The 16,069-nt window shown below is 47.5% G+C and overlaps 1 protein-coding gene across 4 annotated transcripts in view; it reads right to left on the reverse strand.

The window, feature by feature from the left end:
• The window catches only part of Cyth1 (cytohesin 1), a 95,005-nt gene that overhangs the window by 10,370 nt on the left and 68,566 nt on the right, over positions 1-16,069 (reverse strand). For all 4 annotated transcript variants that reach the window (XM_063242192.1, XM_013147110.3, XM_063242194.1 and 1 more), the window contains exons 3-10: positions 15,102-15,166; positions 11,047-11,113; positions 10,649-10,767; positions 10,300-10,380; positions 9,479-9,591; positions 7,880-8,028; positions 7,244-7,355; positions 2,099-2,175 (exon numbers count right to left, since the gene is read on the reverse strand). In XM_063242192.1, coding sequence (XP_063098262.1) covers positions 2,099-2,175; positions 7,244-7,355; positions 7,880-8,028; positions 9,479-9,591; positions 10,300-10,380; positions 10,649-10,767; positions 11,047-11,113; positions 15,102-15,166 — 783 coding nt within the window. The remainder of the gene's footprint in view (positions 1-2,098; positions 2,176-7,243; positions 7,356-7,879; positions 8,029-9,478; positions 9,592-10,299; positions 10,381-10,648; positions 10,768-11,046; positions 11,114-15,101; positions 15,167-16,069) is intronic.

Genomic DNA, 16,069 nt, shown 5'->3' on the forward strand with positions numbered 1-16,069 from the left:
GCTCCTCCTTGCCTGCAGCCTGGAGCCTCCCCGCTCTGCCTGTTCCGCCTTGTCCTGGGAATTCTCCTGACTCTGCCCGAGTGACTGATGCGCCTCGTGGTGGAAGTGCTTCCTGATCTGTGGTGGAAGACTGGGCATTTTGCATTCTAGCACTTTCCAGAGTCTTGCGAAAGAGTCTCGCGAAGAATGACAAGTGGTGGGAGGGCCCGTCTGAGACTCCCAGGCACGGCTCTACTCTGCAGTGTGAGTGTGCAGTTAGCGCTGGCTCACGCACTGGAACACCTCGTGCTGCGGTTTCCCGGTTGCACACCTGGTCTGTGCCTTTGCTCTGCATCACAGTCAGCGAAGCCTGTCTGAGTACTTCCTGTTCACCAGTTTCCAGCCGTAGCAGACTTTACTGTTCCAAGTCAGAGGGAACAAACACGAGATTCCGCTGTGGGACCTCTCAGCTCCCCTGAGCTGTTGCTATCTCCCACTGACCTGGCCAAGCTTTTTCCTTGTCTGGTCACTACTTTTCTCCATGTATTACTAGCTAATTGCTATCTGAGTTAGGTGATTCTGTGTGGAAATTTCAATTACCACCTTTAGCTTAACGACACCTTTCAGTTCCTACCCCATTGCCTAGAGGCACTAACACCACACCAGCCCTAGGAGGAGCACAGGGGCCCCAAACCACTCAGCATCACAGGGCCAGCCAGCACACAGAAGCGCCCTGCGTAGATGCCCAAGCCGGAGGGCAAAGAACAGACTCCAGACGAGACTCCAAAGATGTGAAGGCAAACAACGGGACAGGAGGGCAGACTGATTTACCAAGCAGTTTGCTCACAGAAGTGCTTCGGGGGTACAGCAGGAAGAATCTTATCATTCACTACCATTTGAAAATATTTAAAATACAGAGAAGCCGACACTTGTAGAACTCCCTAGGCACGGCAGCAGCCCCTTCGGTACAGTGCCCTCGTCAGAAATGCCCTTGAACCCATTTGCCGTCACCAGCAGAATGAGAGCAAGACTGACACTGCCATGCAGTTCCTTCCCTACGTGAGGGGCCGTGCTCATGTGACCTCCATGGGGACAGAGAACAGCACAGAGCACTGAACACAGGAAGACCCCCTTCTATTCCTCAAGGCAGCAAACACCAAGGCACAACCAGGAGCTGGCAGGCAGGCTGGAATTTTTATGTCTTTACTAGGGCACTCTTTAGCTCTACTTTTATTACAAAAGAGAAATCTAAATCTTATTCTTCAGTGCCACAGATGACTTTCAGCGCCATGAAGATATGGCTGGAGAAAAGGTCCAGCATCCCTAACTCAGCTGCCTGGGTTAAGGTCAAGACTCACGCACAGCTACTGCACCCTCCTGTGACCAGGAGGGCGGCAGACGCTGTAGGACGTCAGGTCACCTGCGTGTGTAAGTCTGGCAGCAGCTGCTTCGCTGCTGGCTGTCCAGGTACTCTATGTACAAGGGATCCCGAAAAGACTTATTTTTGACAAGACCTGTAGTTGTTAAGGCTTTTGGTGTTGACTAAAAAACAAAAGAATTACCATGGCTTAAGAAAACTTCAATTTCTTAAAACTGCAAGTAATCTCAAACTAACTTTTCCCATTTCACTTCGTTTCTTTTTCCTCTATTATTTTACACCTCCTGAGGCTTCTTCTGAATTAAATCCTTCAACATTTCCAGTACTCCAGAAAATGTGAATTCTCCAAATTACGATTATCTTCTTTTTCTTTTCCATGTGCCTTTCTATCAGGCCACGAACAATTTTTGGCAATGGGTCCAAGATCGTTTTTGCTAGCCCAGCTCTGAAGTGGCTTCCAGCACTGTCGGTCTTCTCCTCTCTGGACCTCTTGATCCCATCCACCTGGAACTAGGTATGGCCTGTGAGTCCAGCTCCTTGCTAGGCACTCTACACCCTGGCTAGGGCTCACATCCTGAGACTTACCTGAGTTCTCCCATTGGCTTCAACTCTGCCCTGACCAATACCCGAAGAGGTAAAAGGACAAATCTAACCATCTCCCCAAGGATCCCTCTCACCATGCTTGGTCTGAGTGGTTTAGAATTGAGCCCTGGCCCATCCCACATCAACACTGGTGCTCACCGTGGTGTATTCAAAGTAGTAAAGGCAGTTGTCAGTCAGAATGAACCAGCGTCTCTTCCAGGTCTTTACCCTGCCACCTGCAGGGCAAAAAGAGATGCACTTGGACAACAGACACCCAGGCAAGCACAGGCTACACCACACACACAGCTCTCTTCTTGGGGAGGGGAGAAGGGGCCGGGGAGGGTGTAGGGAGAACATTTAGACCATGGCAAAGTTTGCATCAATGACAAGGCACAGCCAAGACAGAAGCATCTTTCAGAGTGAGTCTATGATATGAGCAGAGCAAGCGTGTCCAGGTGACACCCCAAGATGAAATCGGACAGCAAGATGAGTGTGTGGGTAGGGAGTAAACCCAGGGGAATAATGACAGGGCAACGCAAATGTGCCTTGGGCTAAAGAAGCCAACCAAAGCCATGTGTGGCAGAAATGGGCAAAGAAAAGAGGAAAGGGGAAGGGTCAGCACCTTGGTGCAGGCTACGCTGCTCCTATTACCTGGGCACCCCAGAGGGTGCCATGGGCATGACTAGAGAACAGGAAGAGGAAGTGAGGCCTTGTGATCTCTGCACAATCACATTCAGCTTTTCTGGGCATGGAACCAAACTACCGCAGCTTTATCCCCTCCTAACTTACGGGTTGTAGTCAATTTCTACATTGGCCTTAGCCATCTGAGCTCGTGTTTTGAAAATAAAATCTCCCCAGAGCCGTGTTGAGAAATCACTGCAGGATTTCTCCACCAGGGAAGGAGTGGCTTGTATGGAGAACTTAGTTCAGCAGCTCTGCAATTCCAAGGTCTTTGCTGGACACTTACAATAAAAACATCTAGGAAAGGCGGTCATGGGCCAGCTGAGCCCTAACTGCAGTGCAGTCTGGTGACAGCTTCCCTCAGGCCTTTAACATTCTTCAGTAAGCAAAATGTGGGAGTCACAAAGTTAGGCTAGGCTGAACACTAAACCTGTCCAACTTGGATGATGCTACACCCCCTCTCAAATCATGATCAGGAGCACCTCTCTTCCTCCACTTACCTCGGGGTCAAGAGGAAACTTTCTTGACAAGAGCCATACAAAATCACTCCTATCCTTTCCTGCATCAAGACATGCATGGCCTTCCATAAACATGCTAAGCCTACTCTTCCTAGCACTGGCCCTTCTGCTCACACCTCACCTACAGACGGCACCACCCTCTGCTCCTCCTGGAGCATGTCTCGCAGGGCCCCATCCCAAGCCCTCTCATACTCCTCACCAACAGCTAAGCAAAGGGCTGGGCAGTTTCACAGGGACTGTTTCTAAATGCCAAGAGCTGCGGGCTTTCCCAGAGAAACCCAGGAGTGTGTGAGCAACGGCACAGGAAGAAAGTCCTCCTGCAGAAGAGCACAGGACTTGGCTTTTCCACCCCACTTGACAGTTCTGCTTTGGCCACCTCAACTTTAGGGAAGGGGCTTGAGAGAGGGACCACCAACCAGAAGGTTCTAAAGGACAGACTCGGGCTCCAAGGGTATGAGCCCGTAAGCTTGTACCACCTGCTGCCTGTCCCTTGTGGATATCAGGCAGTGACTCTCTTCCTCACAATTTGTAAGTTTTATAGAAGCAGCCCAAAGGTTAAGGGAAAAACCATAATGATAAGGACATGCGTGTGTACAGCAGGAAAAGCCAGGCAGAATTAGGATGAATGAGAAGAAAAAAGGCAGGAAATGGGTTCACAGCTGGAGCCAGTATGTCCTTAAAAAGTAACTCCCGCCCCCACTGCAGTCTGAGAGCTTGGGTCTCCCAGTCCTACGCACTGCCCTCGCAGGGTTGGCCACACCCTGACCACAATCTATGCTGACCTCCATGCATATCACAGGATGCCAACTCAGGGGACACTGCAACTTCGGAGATCATGGAAAAAGTGGGCCAGATGCCAAAAAGAACAAGATGGAAGGAAATCAAGGAGAAAAAGCAAAGCTGGGGAAAGCTCTCTGATTTATAAAAGCTTGGTCACCTCCCCTGGACAATTTGCTGTGTCACAGAGCTCTCTACATGAAGCGCTGCTGCAAACCCACGGGAAACATTTCCACGTGGGACGAAAAACAGACATGGAACAAGCAGACAGATAGCTGTGCGCCTAGAACAGTCCCTGTGGAACTCACAGGACCCTCCCCTGCTGTTCCCCATGACTGCCCATGGTTCCTTGAGAACAACATAGCAAGACCCCGAAACCTCTGAGAAAATGCAGGTGTTTGGAGTGGTGCTAAGTGCATCTCTGCTCAGGGCACACCTAAACACAAACCTGAGGAGTTCTCGGTCTCCCCCAAGGCAGCAGAGAGCAGACACCAACAATATAACTAAGAAGCCAATTTCAGGTTTTAAGGAAAGGATTCACTGAAAAAAAGTGGGGGAGGGGGGAGTGAAAAACCAAAGAAAACAAAATGCAAAACCTGAGGCTGTGAGGCCCTTCCCCGACGCCCAGGCACTGAATCAAAGATCCAGGTAGAGCTTCCAGGTTTGAGGCTTTAACGTTCAGTGGCATCGTTTCACCTTGGGAATATCATTTCCCTTCTCCATACAAAGGCAGACGCGCTGTCACCTAAGCTTGTCTTAATTTGATTATCAGTCATGGTGTCGGCACCTGACTTTGGGAAGCCAGGGTTTCAGTCTCCTTTCTCTCTCCTGCGCCTCACTTCAGAAACCACCTTCCATGAGGTTGACCCAGAGGTGTCAGTTTGAGTTCAGTACACAGTGCATGCCTGGTGACCCTTCTCTGCCTTACAGAGCTGCTCTAAGCATGGTCCCTGCAAGGCGGGGTGCAGCGGGGTCAATGCGCCTCTCTGTACCTAGCTGTCTGCTCCACTGTTTTCCTCCAGCACGGGAGGACATGGGCACTGTCCAAACCCTTGATCCTGACCAGTTCCCTAGGGACTGTACAATACGTTAGAAGCAGCGTTAACACTACCACCAGCAAGTAAAAAACAAAATAACCAAAATAACAAAATAAGAGAACACTGCAGCAATGACAGTGGCCTGGGCAGAGCGAGCGAGCAGGTTGCGGGGTTACATACCTCCTGGAGTTTGGGGCAAGGAAAAGGAGAGCCAAAATCATGGAAACATACAAATGAGGGAGAAAAGAAAATTAAAACAAAGAAATTAAAGCCGATTTCTTCATCTTAAAGTGCAATGCATCAGTCACATTCATGTCTGCCTGTGGAGGGGCTGGACCGGGACAGGCAGGTGACACTGGAGGCACTGCTGAACCCAGCGCCAGTGACGCCACTGATGATTTTACAAAGCTGAGGTCTGTCCAAGATTCAGAGCAAAGAGGGTGAAGATTACTTCGGGGAAATTTTACTAACTTTCTTTAGATGGCACTGTCAGAGTGTGTCCAAGAATGCACTCACATATACCCATGAATATGCATGTACATATGTGTATACACAGGAATACACGTGCTAATGGCTGTATGCATAAACAAACATATACACACAGTACAGATGGCTGAAGACCTGCCTCTGCAGCACGTAAACACACAGGAGCAATTCCAAGTGTGCTACAATGAAAACACAATATTAAAGAGTTTGGTGAAGGGCTTGGTAAAGGTTTAGAAAAAGTAATGCAATGATCCCAAAGTGAGCCCTACATTTAGTTTTTAAAAACAATTTTTTTTGAGCTAGGTTCTTTCTATGTTGCCCAGGCTGGCCTTAAATTTCTGGGCTTGAAGCATCCTCCTGTCTCAGCCACCCAAGTAGCTAGAACAACATGAGCACACAGTCACTCCTGGTTTATTTTTTTTTCTTTTTAAAAACATGGGATGTCTCATGAATTTGCATGTCATCCTGGTATAAGAACCAAGATAATCTTTGCCTGTTCTAATTTTAGTATGTGAGCTGTCAAAGCTAACACTTAGCATTAGCATTTAAACAAATTTTGCTGGAGGGGGAAGTAAATCCAAACTTGGATACACTTCTAAAATTTTGCACATTTTTAACTCTATCCTCTTGGCAACAAAAATGCGGAACAGAAGGTTGCCGGTAGGGTTAGTAATTTTAGAGCCCTAACTTCAAAGATTCTACCGGCTTAAAGGTATATGAAATGTTGGGCGATTTAAGAGGAATATAAGGCACTGATCAATGAAGTGGTACTTTACAGGGAATTTATGAATTAAGTCATAATCTGTAAACACAAGCCCTTGGGCTTTTCCAAGGAAATGCAAATCTTTCAGTGGTAGGAGTCTGTTCCAGTCTTCCCAGATGTTTCAGTTATGGCCAAGAGGGTAATGACTAGTAATGCTGGGCCAATAACCAAGGCGGGAAAGGGGGGGTCTCCAAAGGGACACCCCCTGCTCATGCGTGGTTATAGCTCATTAAAGGCAAAGGCAGGAGAAAACACAGGAAAGTGCTCTTTCATGGCCCAAAAAATGAGCATCACTACGTCTGAGAGTCCAGAGATGTCCCTCTGTGCCGCATGTGGACATGAGTGTGTGTCAAGACCCTGCTAGTTTTCTTTTTTTCTTTCTTTTTTTCAGTTTGGCTACTCAGTCACCTTCATAGCAAGGCAGAAACATGAATCTAGACATATAAATTCCCATTCGGCAAAGGAAAAGGAATACATTCTCAGCTTTTCTGAATAAACAAAATCATTCAGGGGGCTGATCTGGACGGAAAGGGCGGGGACCACTGCCCGGAGAATGAGGAAGAGTGCTGTGGGTTGAGCTGCAGCCAAGGGCTCTAGGTTTGCCATGCAGACTGCCTGTGGGAGCCAGATGCAGAAGGAGGCGATGATGTACGGAGTGGGGCGGGGGTGCCGGGTGTGATTCCGGGGTGGGAAGAAGGAATACGGACACAGCTAGCCACCCTCCCAGAATCAAGGCGGGACGCCAGGGCACCAGACTGGGTCCTTGGGAGACCCACCGGAAAGAACCTGGCCATGGGTTCAAGAACAGACACACAGGGCCCAGACACACGGGGCAGTGTTCATGGGGGCAGTCTGGCCCCACTGGTCTCTGTCCTGTGAGGCACTGGCTATGCAAATCACTCCCTGTAGAAGCGGGCCTTTTTGGAACAGTCTCTTCTGCAGGGCCCGTCACCCCAGCCCTTCTGCGCCCCATGGGTATGTACCCACACAACCTTCTTTCCTGCGTTTGGCTGTATGTGCTCCAACCCAGGACATGACTTACCCAGTTTTAGCAGCCAGCCTTCTCGGTCGGGATTGAAGAAAGTGTGAGTGAGATCATTTCCATCGTCTTCTGGGATCTTAAAGGGTTCATTTTTTATGCTCTCATACAGATTCTGAGATGAAAGATAACACTGCATGGCTCTGATTCTAGAAGTAACTTTTCTCCTCCCTCTCTCTCCACTGACTGCAGGGATGTGCACTCACTCTGCCCCCACAGTTAACCACATGCCCACAGGGCTCAAGACTAGAGGAAGAAAATGACCATTTCTGCCTTCTGGATGTTCCCAGGGACAAAGTCGGTAAGACGCATACTGGATAATTAAGAAGGAAAAGAAAGCAGTTTGACTTCTGCTCAAGCCTTTAGTTTACGGTTTACAAATGACCTCTCCTGTTCTTGCTGGGCCTCACTGCCAGCTTAGTGAAACTCACGTAATTAAATGAGTTAAGAGAGGAGGCACTCAACACCTTTCTCCTTTCCTACAAAACAATATTGTTCCAAGCGAATTCTTGGGCTGGGGATACAACTCAGCGGCACAGTACCTGCCTGGCAAGCCCAGAGTCTTGAGTTTGATTCCTGGCACCAAAAAAATAAAAGAATCCAAGTGAATTCTTCCCCCAAAGGAAGAATTCCGCTTACCCGGAGCAGCTCCTCAGGAAGGTCACCGCCATCGTTGATACCGCGATTCATGGCGATGAACCGCTCCACAGTGGGCTTATCTTTGACGTTGGGGTTGTGCAGGCTGGTGTTGAGCATGATGATGGCAAAGGAGAGGACGTAGCAGGTGTCTGAGACAGGGGGAGGAAGGCAGAGGGTGGTTAGAGACCTCTCCAGAGGGTTGGGAGTGCCCCATGGTGTCACAGAAAGCCAGGTCCCAGAAGGACGGGACAGACTGCACGGGCACACGTGTGGCCAGGTGTGTGCTAGCTGAAAACCAAGTGCGTGTGGAAGTACATGAGCCAAACAACAGGACATGGCAGGAAGTGTGACACACAACACATTGGCTAAAAAACTACCTATGACATCTCTGCTTTGTAATAAGGTACTCTGCCTCACTTCCTTTATATAAACTACCTTTATGTCACAAGTGTTACCTCAGAGATACATAATTTGGATCAAACAGATATTGATATATACAGAGATAGATCCAGACACCTCTCATTTAATGACCAAGTTTAGCTCCTGATACAAGCTTGTTAAGTGAATTGGTTGCTAAATGAAAAAATGCATACAGTCTGTACATTACAATATACCCAACAAAACAATGGTCAAAAGAAACTCCACTGATGATTTTGCTTTTATCTGCGTAACTCTTATTGCAGCACTGTAAATTGTATGAGAACATAAAACTATACTAGGGTACAGTATAATCAGCAAAATTGCAGTCCTATATAAATAAGGTGCACTGTACAAAAGAAAGACATTGAAGCTCTATAAATAAGATGCACAAAACTGTACCAAAAAAAAAAAGATGCATTGTTAATCCAAACAGCATACCTTGGTTACAAATTCAAAAAGCTGTTAAACAAGTAGGTCAGTAAACAAGGAATATCTGCGCGCATGCATGCGCGCGCACACACACACACACACATTTGCTAATCTTGCCATTTTCTCATCCCAGTACAAATTCTATATAATTTGGGGTGGTTTAAGTCTCACCAAACAGTTCAGGCTGGCCTCAAACTTGCAGTAATCCTCCTGCCTCAGCCTACTGAGCTGGGATTACAAGTGTGCACCACCATGCCCAGCCTAAAATATCGTGTTTTTAAAAATTGGTCTTATTAAAAAAAAAAAAAAAATTGGTCTTATTATGTTGGCCAGGTTGATCTTGAGCCTCCTGCCTCACCTATGTATCTGCAGTTACAGGCATATATGCCCCCATGCACAGCTTCTGAACATGTGATTTTTTTTTTTTTTTGTCTTTTTCATTTTTATCTGTACCAGGGATCAAACTCATGACTGCCTGCTTGTAAGGCAGGCGCTTATGCCGCTGAGCTAAATTCCCAGCCCCTGAACACGTGATTTTTGATCATTATGTATATCCTGGTTCAGAAGAACCCTTATATATATATCCCTAGTACCTGAATGTTGGGCTTAGGGTTGCTTCTAACCTTTTACTATCGTAAGTACATGATATACACATGCCATGAACTTCAGCCCTTTACTTTAGAAATTCTCCAATGTCACAGAAAGAACCCAGTGGGAAAATTGCCAGACCCAGAGGGCTGCCTCGCTCACCCGTGGACTGGAAGACCCCACTGTTGCACTGGCAGTAACGCTGGGCGAAGGCCTCCATCATCCTGTCAATCTTCTGTGCCTCCCCAGGGAGCCGGAAGCTCCACAGGAACTGCCTGGGGGAGAGGACAGTTTATCTGTGACTGCTGAGCCATGGGTAATTTGCAGCGTCAGAGGGTCCGGGATGTCTTCTGTCACAGCAAGGCTGAGCAGATGAACAGCAACAGTCCACACTACTGTTACTCTAACTGAAGGGAAAGTGCTTGCAACAAGTGGGAAATTAGTATCTTTTGACTTCACACTACAGTTCTCTCTAAGACAACAAAATTGAAATGTAGAAAAATGCTCCTTTTACACCCACACAACACACAGAGTGGCAGGTAAGGCAGTCACAATCACTCCCCCCCCCCCCCCACGTCAGAGGAGACCCATGGCCAGCAGGTCTAATCCTGCTTTCTCTTCATCTACCTAAATGACAGCACCAAAGGTAACCCTGTTGTTCACGCTTGCAGCAGTGAAAACACAGGACCGCTTCTCATAAGGCACCAATAAAGATTCAGTAAAAAATTCAAGTTTTTTCACTAGTTTCCTAAGTCCACAGTGCAGGTAGGTGTAAGCTGAGGAAGGCTGCATAGCGTCCCCCTGCAGAGTGTAGTCCCGTCCAGTCCCTGAGCTGCCTTCCACTTAGAGGCTGAGACTGCCTCCCTTCAGCATATCCTTAGATAGCTACAATTGCCCCCCAAGATGCAACTTCAGTCCAGCAGCCCACAGATGAACCCAGGGTCACAGGACCGCCTCTCTAGAGAGCCCCTGGGAACACCTACCGCAAAGCCTGGACGAGGTTCAGGTCTGTGAACTCGTGCAGCTCCACAAAGGCGTGCAGGACCTGGATGTTAAACTCATCTCTATTAGGAGCAGAAGGAGACAGAAGGAGGCAGAAATCAGACACTGATGCTGAGGACCCGCCTCCTTCAGGTAGGGTGCCCAAACTGAGTCCCAGCATCACATGGCCTCTGGGCACAGCCACGCAGTCAGGAGGGTGTCCAACTCACAGTGTTTACTGGGTGAACACAAAAGGTGCCCCCACTTCCAACGCGGTCCCTCAGGGCCAGCATGGACAGCAATGTGCCCTAGGGCTCCGGGTATGCAGGAGCTTGAGCATCAAGGCCTCACCTCTCCCCTAGGTAGTCGCCGATGGCCGTTTTGTTGAGCCCCTCCCCCTTGTAGAGGAACTGGGCGATGTCTTCACAGGTGTTCTTCAGCAGGTCATTCTCTATTAGGAACTGGATACCCTAGAGAAAGACCACAAAAATCCAGTCATGTCTGCCTGCAGCAGCCGGAACGAGGAAGGAGCGGGGCAGGCAGCAACAACATGGATCCTGGACACAGAGGAAGTATCTGATAAATAGGCACCAATGGATATATGAACAGGCCTCATGGCCTGAAGCCAGGGCCCCTGGGCTGTGCCAAGTGACAAAAGGCAGCTTGGGAGAAATACTTCTGGGTTCCATCTGTCCACCAGAAAACCCCATCTTAAAACCTATGGGCCCCTGCCAGTTCCTTCTGCTTACCTTTTTAGGGTCCATGTTAAATTTCTTCCTGCCCATGGCTACCTGTTTGTTCCTCTGCATGTTTTTCCTGGAAGACAACCACCAGCGCCATTACTGCTCTGGCAGGGGAAGTTCTGAGAGGCTGTGTAGACCCCACATGGAGTCAGGGCTACACACAAGGTTTTGTAAGAGTGGTCTAGGAAAGTACTGTGCATGATTTGGCCCAAGAAACCCTGAAACCTTCACTTTGCTCTGGGCTCATCTGCTTTTCTAATCCGATTTTTCAAAAATGTTACCCAGTTATAATTCACCTATCACTGTAACATGCCATGTTAAGTATACAGTTGCTAAATTGTGCTAGCATCATCATAATCTGGTTTTAGAGCTTTCTCAGCAATCCAGTGAAATTCCTCACACTCACTTTCAATTAATCCTTTGAGGCAGGATTAACTTTGCCCCCAGGCAACTACCAACCTGCTTTCTGCCACCACACACGTGCTTGTTCTGGACATTTCATAGGAACAGCACCACACAGTAAGGGAACTTTTGCAACTTTTTCCTCTCACCTAGTGTAACGTGTTCAAGTCTCCCCCATGCTCTGAGAGTCATCAGTACACGTGTCCTTCTGTGCTGAGTAACCCTGCTCTTCCACCCACGTACCAGAAGATAAGAAACCATCTGAAGTCTGCAGCCATTATGCATAAGACTGCCATCAGCATGTGGACACCTCCTGACGTGGGTGTGTGTTTTCATCCTGCTCAGACAGACACCTAGGGTAGGCACTGCTGGGCCATATAGTACATTTATATTATATTTACTTTTCAAAAAAACCTCTCAAATGAGCAGCATCAGGATGAAAAATGCAAATTCACTGACCACGCTTCTCAAAGTATGACCCACACCCCCGGAGTCTCTGAAGAATCTCAGGTCTCCACACATGCACCATCCGGGGGCCCGCTCAAGGCCATCTGTGAAGGATCCTGAGTTTTACACAACCCCACATGTGGACTCTAGCAGCAGATCCTGAGCCGCTCAGTTACTCAGATATTCCAGAAGCAGAGCCTAGCAATTAGAATTTTTAAGATTTCCTCCAATAATTCTGGTTTGTACCCTAATTTGGCAACGTCTGCCATCAACGACAACAGTAATTTTATAGCTTCAGAGAACAAAACATTGCTCAGAAATAAAGCACAGAATGCTACCGCCTTGAGGAACATGTCTGCACTGGCTAAGCTCACTGGCTGAATCCATGAGGGGCTCCTGTTTGAGGGTTTTGAAAGGAGCATGGGAAAACTGAGGACACCAGGACACTAAGACACCAGGTGACAGAGAACATGAAGGGAACATCAAGTTTCACTTCAGCTAGAACAAATGGCTGACACCAGATGTCTAGCAATTCTTACTGAATCTAAGCGGTTGGCTAATCTTTTTTTTCTAAATCCAGGAAGCTTACTTTGGTTTGTATTTCCAAACAAATACCACAAGGGAAAGCCTGCTTCGGGACTTCCTGTAACAGTGTGGGGCAACCTCATGGGCCCCACAGAGGAGGGTCCCTAATCAGCAGTGATCCACAGCGTCCAGGCCTCAGTGTGGTCCCTAACTGAAACCCTCCTGGGACTTAGAAAGCACAACAGACAAGCCTGCCTGTCTGCCAGCTACAGTCATTGCTCACTCTCGTGCTTGCCTGGACATGCCCAGAGATGGCTGACCACTTCTACCAGTTTCCTCTGAAATTTACAAAGCTTTGAATCTCGTGGTATAAGCACATCATTTCCATTTGATTAAATAGTATTTAGGGTCACTTATACAAAATGGTGGCATTAGGCATCAGGCCATCAGACAGCGGCCCTGTGGAAAAATCAGAATGGCCGTGGGTCCTATCTAACAAGTCCTCCCTGTCTGGACATGCTGGGATCTGCAGAACCACACCCATTCAGGACTTTCAATATTAGACAACTATTTTAAGTTTAAAAACACAAATCATCAAATTATAGCTGCCTGACTTACACCTTCAGATGCAGCTGATGAGAGACCCAGTTTTGATAAACTTGCTAGCTAGCTCACTGTACTAGCCCATAGTTCCGACATTTTCATTTTCTGGGTGCTCTATGATGCCCCCAGACGTTAAACAAGCAAATGGGTACCCTAAATCCTGCATGTGTATGTACACTAAAACATACAAAGAATATGCCAAAACCTGTCTGGATAACTGATTATGGGAAATGTGTTTTCTTCATGCTTTTTATTTTACCATCTTTCTGCAATAAACGTGTATTACCTTTAAAATCTGAAAAGTTTCTTCTAAAAATTCAGGTATACTTAATATTCAACACAATGTACACATCTTAAGTGTGCATTCCATGGTTTTGACCAATGCCCTCGTGACTACTGCTCCAACAAACCTGCCTCATCTTTCCTTGGGTCCCTCATGCCCCCTTCTGGCCTGCCCTCCCCCTGCCATGAGGAGGCAGCCACTGCTGCCATCTCCCCCTGCTGGGTTTCTTCCATCTCAGGACCCCATGAACTGCACGTGTGGTCCCCTGAGGGCGTCTCTGAGCCAATGCGATGCTCATGAGACGAAATCCATCCACACTGCTGCAGGCAAGCAGCCCCTGCCCTCTGTTCCTGTTCCTGGTCCTGGCCGTCACTCACCTGCTGGTCAGCAGTCAGGCTTTTTCTAGTTCTGGGCTGTTTCAACCTGAGAATGCTGTACTCTTGTATGAGTCTTCCTGGAAACGTGTATTCATCTCTCTGGATAAATACGTAGGAGTTGAACTGGTAGGAATTGGCCAGCATTTATGCTTCACATCACACAAACCGGTACACTGTTTTCCCGAGTGGTTATACTCTTATTCTGGTTTGGGCTCACCAACACCAGCTACCAGCAATCTCAGCCATGCTAGTGGGTGTAAAGCCACACGTCCAGGCAGGTTTATGTCACACTCCTTTACACCTCACCACGATGACCACTTTTCTTATGTCTATTGTACACATGGTTTTCTGGGCAATGTGCCTGTCCACCTTCTATTTGGGCAGTCTTCTGCTTTGTTTTGTTCTTGGTCTTCTTGAGACAAGGTCTTGCTTCGCAGTTTTGGCTAGCCGTGAACTGACTTTGTAGCCCAGGCTGGTAGAGAATGGGCAGTCTTTTTTAATTACTGAATTACATGTATTTCTTACATGCATTCTGAATATGGGTCCTTTCTTGGATATACGTATCACAGGTATTTTCTCCTACTGTGGTTTGCCTATTCATTTCCTTTTCACTAGTTATCCTTTATAAAGACAGAAGTTTTAAACTTGGAGGAACTAATTTATCCATTTCTTGTACACTATGGTTTTTAAATGAAAATAGGAAAGCTGCAACCCCAAAGTCCAAGACGACAGTTCAGAGACTAGAAGCAGTGACCTGAAACACACAGCCTCATTTGTCCCTATGGTACTACCCACCGGAGCTTGGAACAACAAATCAAAGAACAAGACAGAAGACTTGAGCTTAGCACAACACAGACATGGAACGCACTGCAAACAGTCCACTTACATTAGGCACTTCACAAACGGTCTAGGAACCCCATTAAGTTCTCATCATCTTACACTATAATTTTTTTTATTGGTACCAGGGATCGAACTCACAGCACGCTTGCAAGGCAGGCGCTTATGCCGCTGAGCTAAATCCCCAGCCCCTATAATTTAACTTCTACACTATCTTCCCTTTAGTAGTAGGGATGGAATGTGTGAATAAGCTAAAAAATGTACCCACATAACTGGGCACACCAGCCTTCAGAAATCTAATTAGCAGGGTTCATTAAGCTTTTCCCTTACATGAAGAAAGAAACAGAAACTCTGTAATTCAAATAGAGCAGACAACAAACAGTATTTCGCACAGAAACTGCAGCACACTTTAAGGCTTTCTGGGACCTCTGAAATTTTCTAGTTCCAATCTTCAAGTGTGAAAAGCACCTACATGCCCCCTCCTTACGAAGGAGAGCCCACTTTCCCCATGGGGACAGTCTGTGCAAGGAAAGGCCGGGCACCCCAGGAGTCTCACACCACAAGGCCCCGCCGCAGGGCAGACTCACCTTTCCTCTGTGGAGCCAAGGCTTTCAATTTCATTAGCGACCTCTGCGATCTCGTCCTTCAGTCTCTGCAAGGATATGGTCCAAAGTTACCCAGAGGGGAGACACAGACCATGGGACACTTCCAAAGCCCCATGTAACCCTGCCTCCAGCAGAGACAACATAAAGCAAAAGCACAGAGAAACAAAACTAGGCAACCAAAAGAAATCCAAAGACTGGGAAAATTCATGTATTCAAGATACTGACTGCATTCCTAGAACAGAGTAAGTCCTGAAGGGATACTGGGGGAAAAGGCAGCTCCCGGCCTCTGGGTACCTAGCATAGAAAAGGAGTCTACGCACCATGTCTACACACCATATACAATTGCACCTTTGCTAAGGAATGGCTCCCTCAACCCAGTGTCTTTCCTAACATAGCTATGGCTCACCAAACACAAGCGGAACAGAGGCCAGGAGGGACACTCTCCTCCCCACTGAGGCGCGAGTGGCAAAGGAACATCTGACCCAATCCTCGGTCAGCTGCCACCTGCCTTTGCCCTTCAGCCAGCCTTGAAATGAGGGACTGTCATAGTGAAGGGGGCTGAGTGAGACTTGCGCCACTTTCCAGCATTTACCAATGAACTAGGAACCAAAGGATCAGACAAAGTGTCATACTGCTCTTAGACCAGCACTCCGGTCCTGTCTTTTCTCTCATGCTGAGCAGCTCATTACTGCAGGCCCTCCTCTCTCCTGGAGTTTTACAAAGAATTCTAGAAGAGTAACATTTACTGCCTCAGGGTTAAAATAACTTAATATGTGGCTTCTGTGGCTTCTGAGTCTTATTTCCTATACAGCTTGGCAGTATGAAACCTAACTTGGAGAAACAATAAAATTACAAAATAAAATTGACAAAGTATCTCTTGGAGCCAGAAACTATACCAAGTCTTCATAAATATCAGCTCATTCAATACACATATCAACCTGTGAGGGTGT

The sequence above is a fragment of the Cavia porcellus genome, unplaced genomic scaffold (genome assembly GCF_034190915.1).
Source record: "Cavia porcellus strain 051 isolate PalLab524CR breed Dunkin Hartley unplaced genomic scaffold, mCavPor4.1 scaffold_32, whole genome shotgun sequence".
NCBI lineage: Eukaryota > Metazoa > Chordata > Mammalia > Rodentia > Caviidae > Cavia > Cavia porcellus.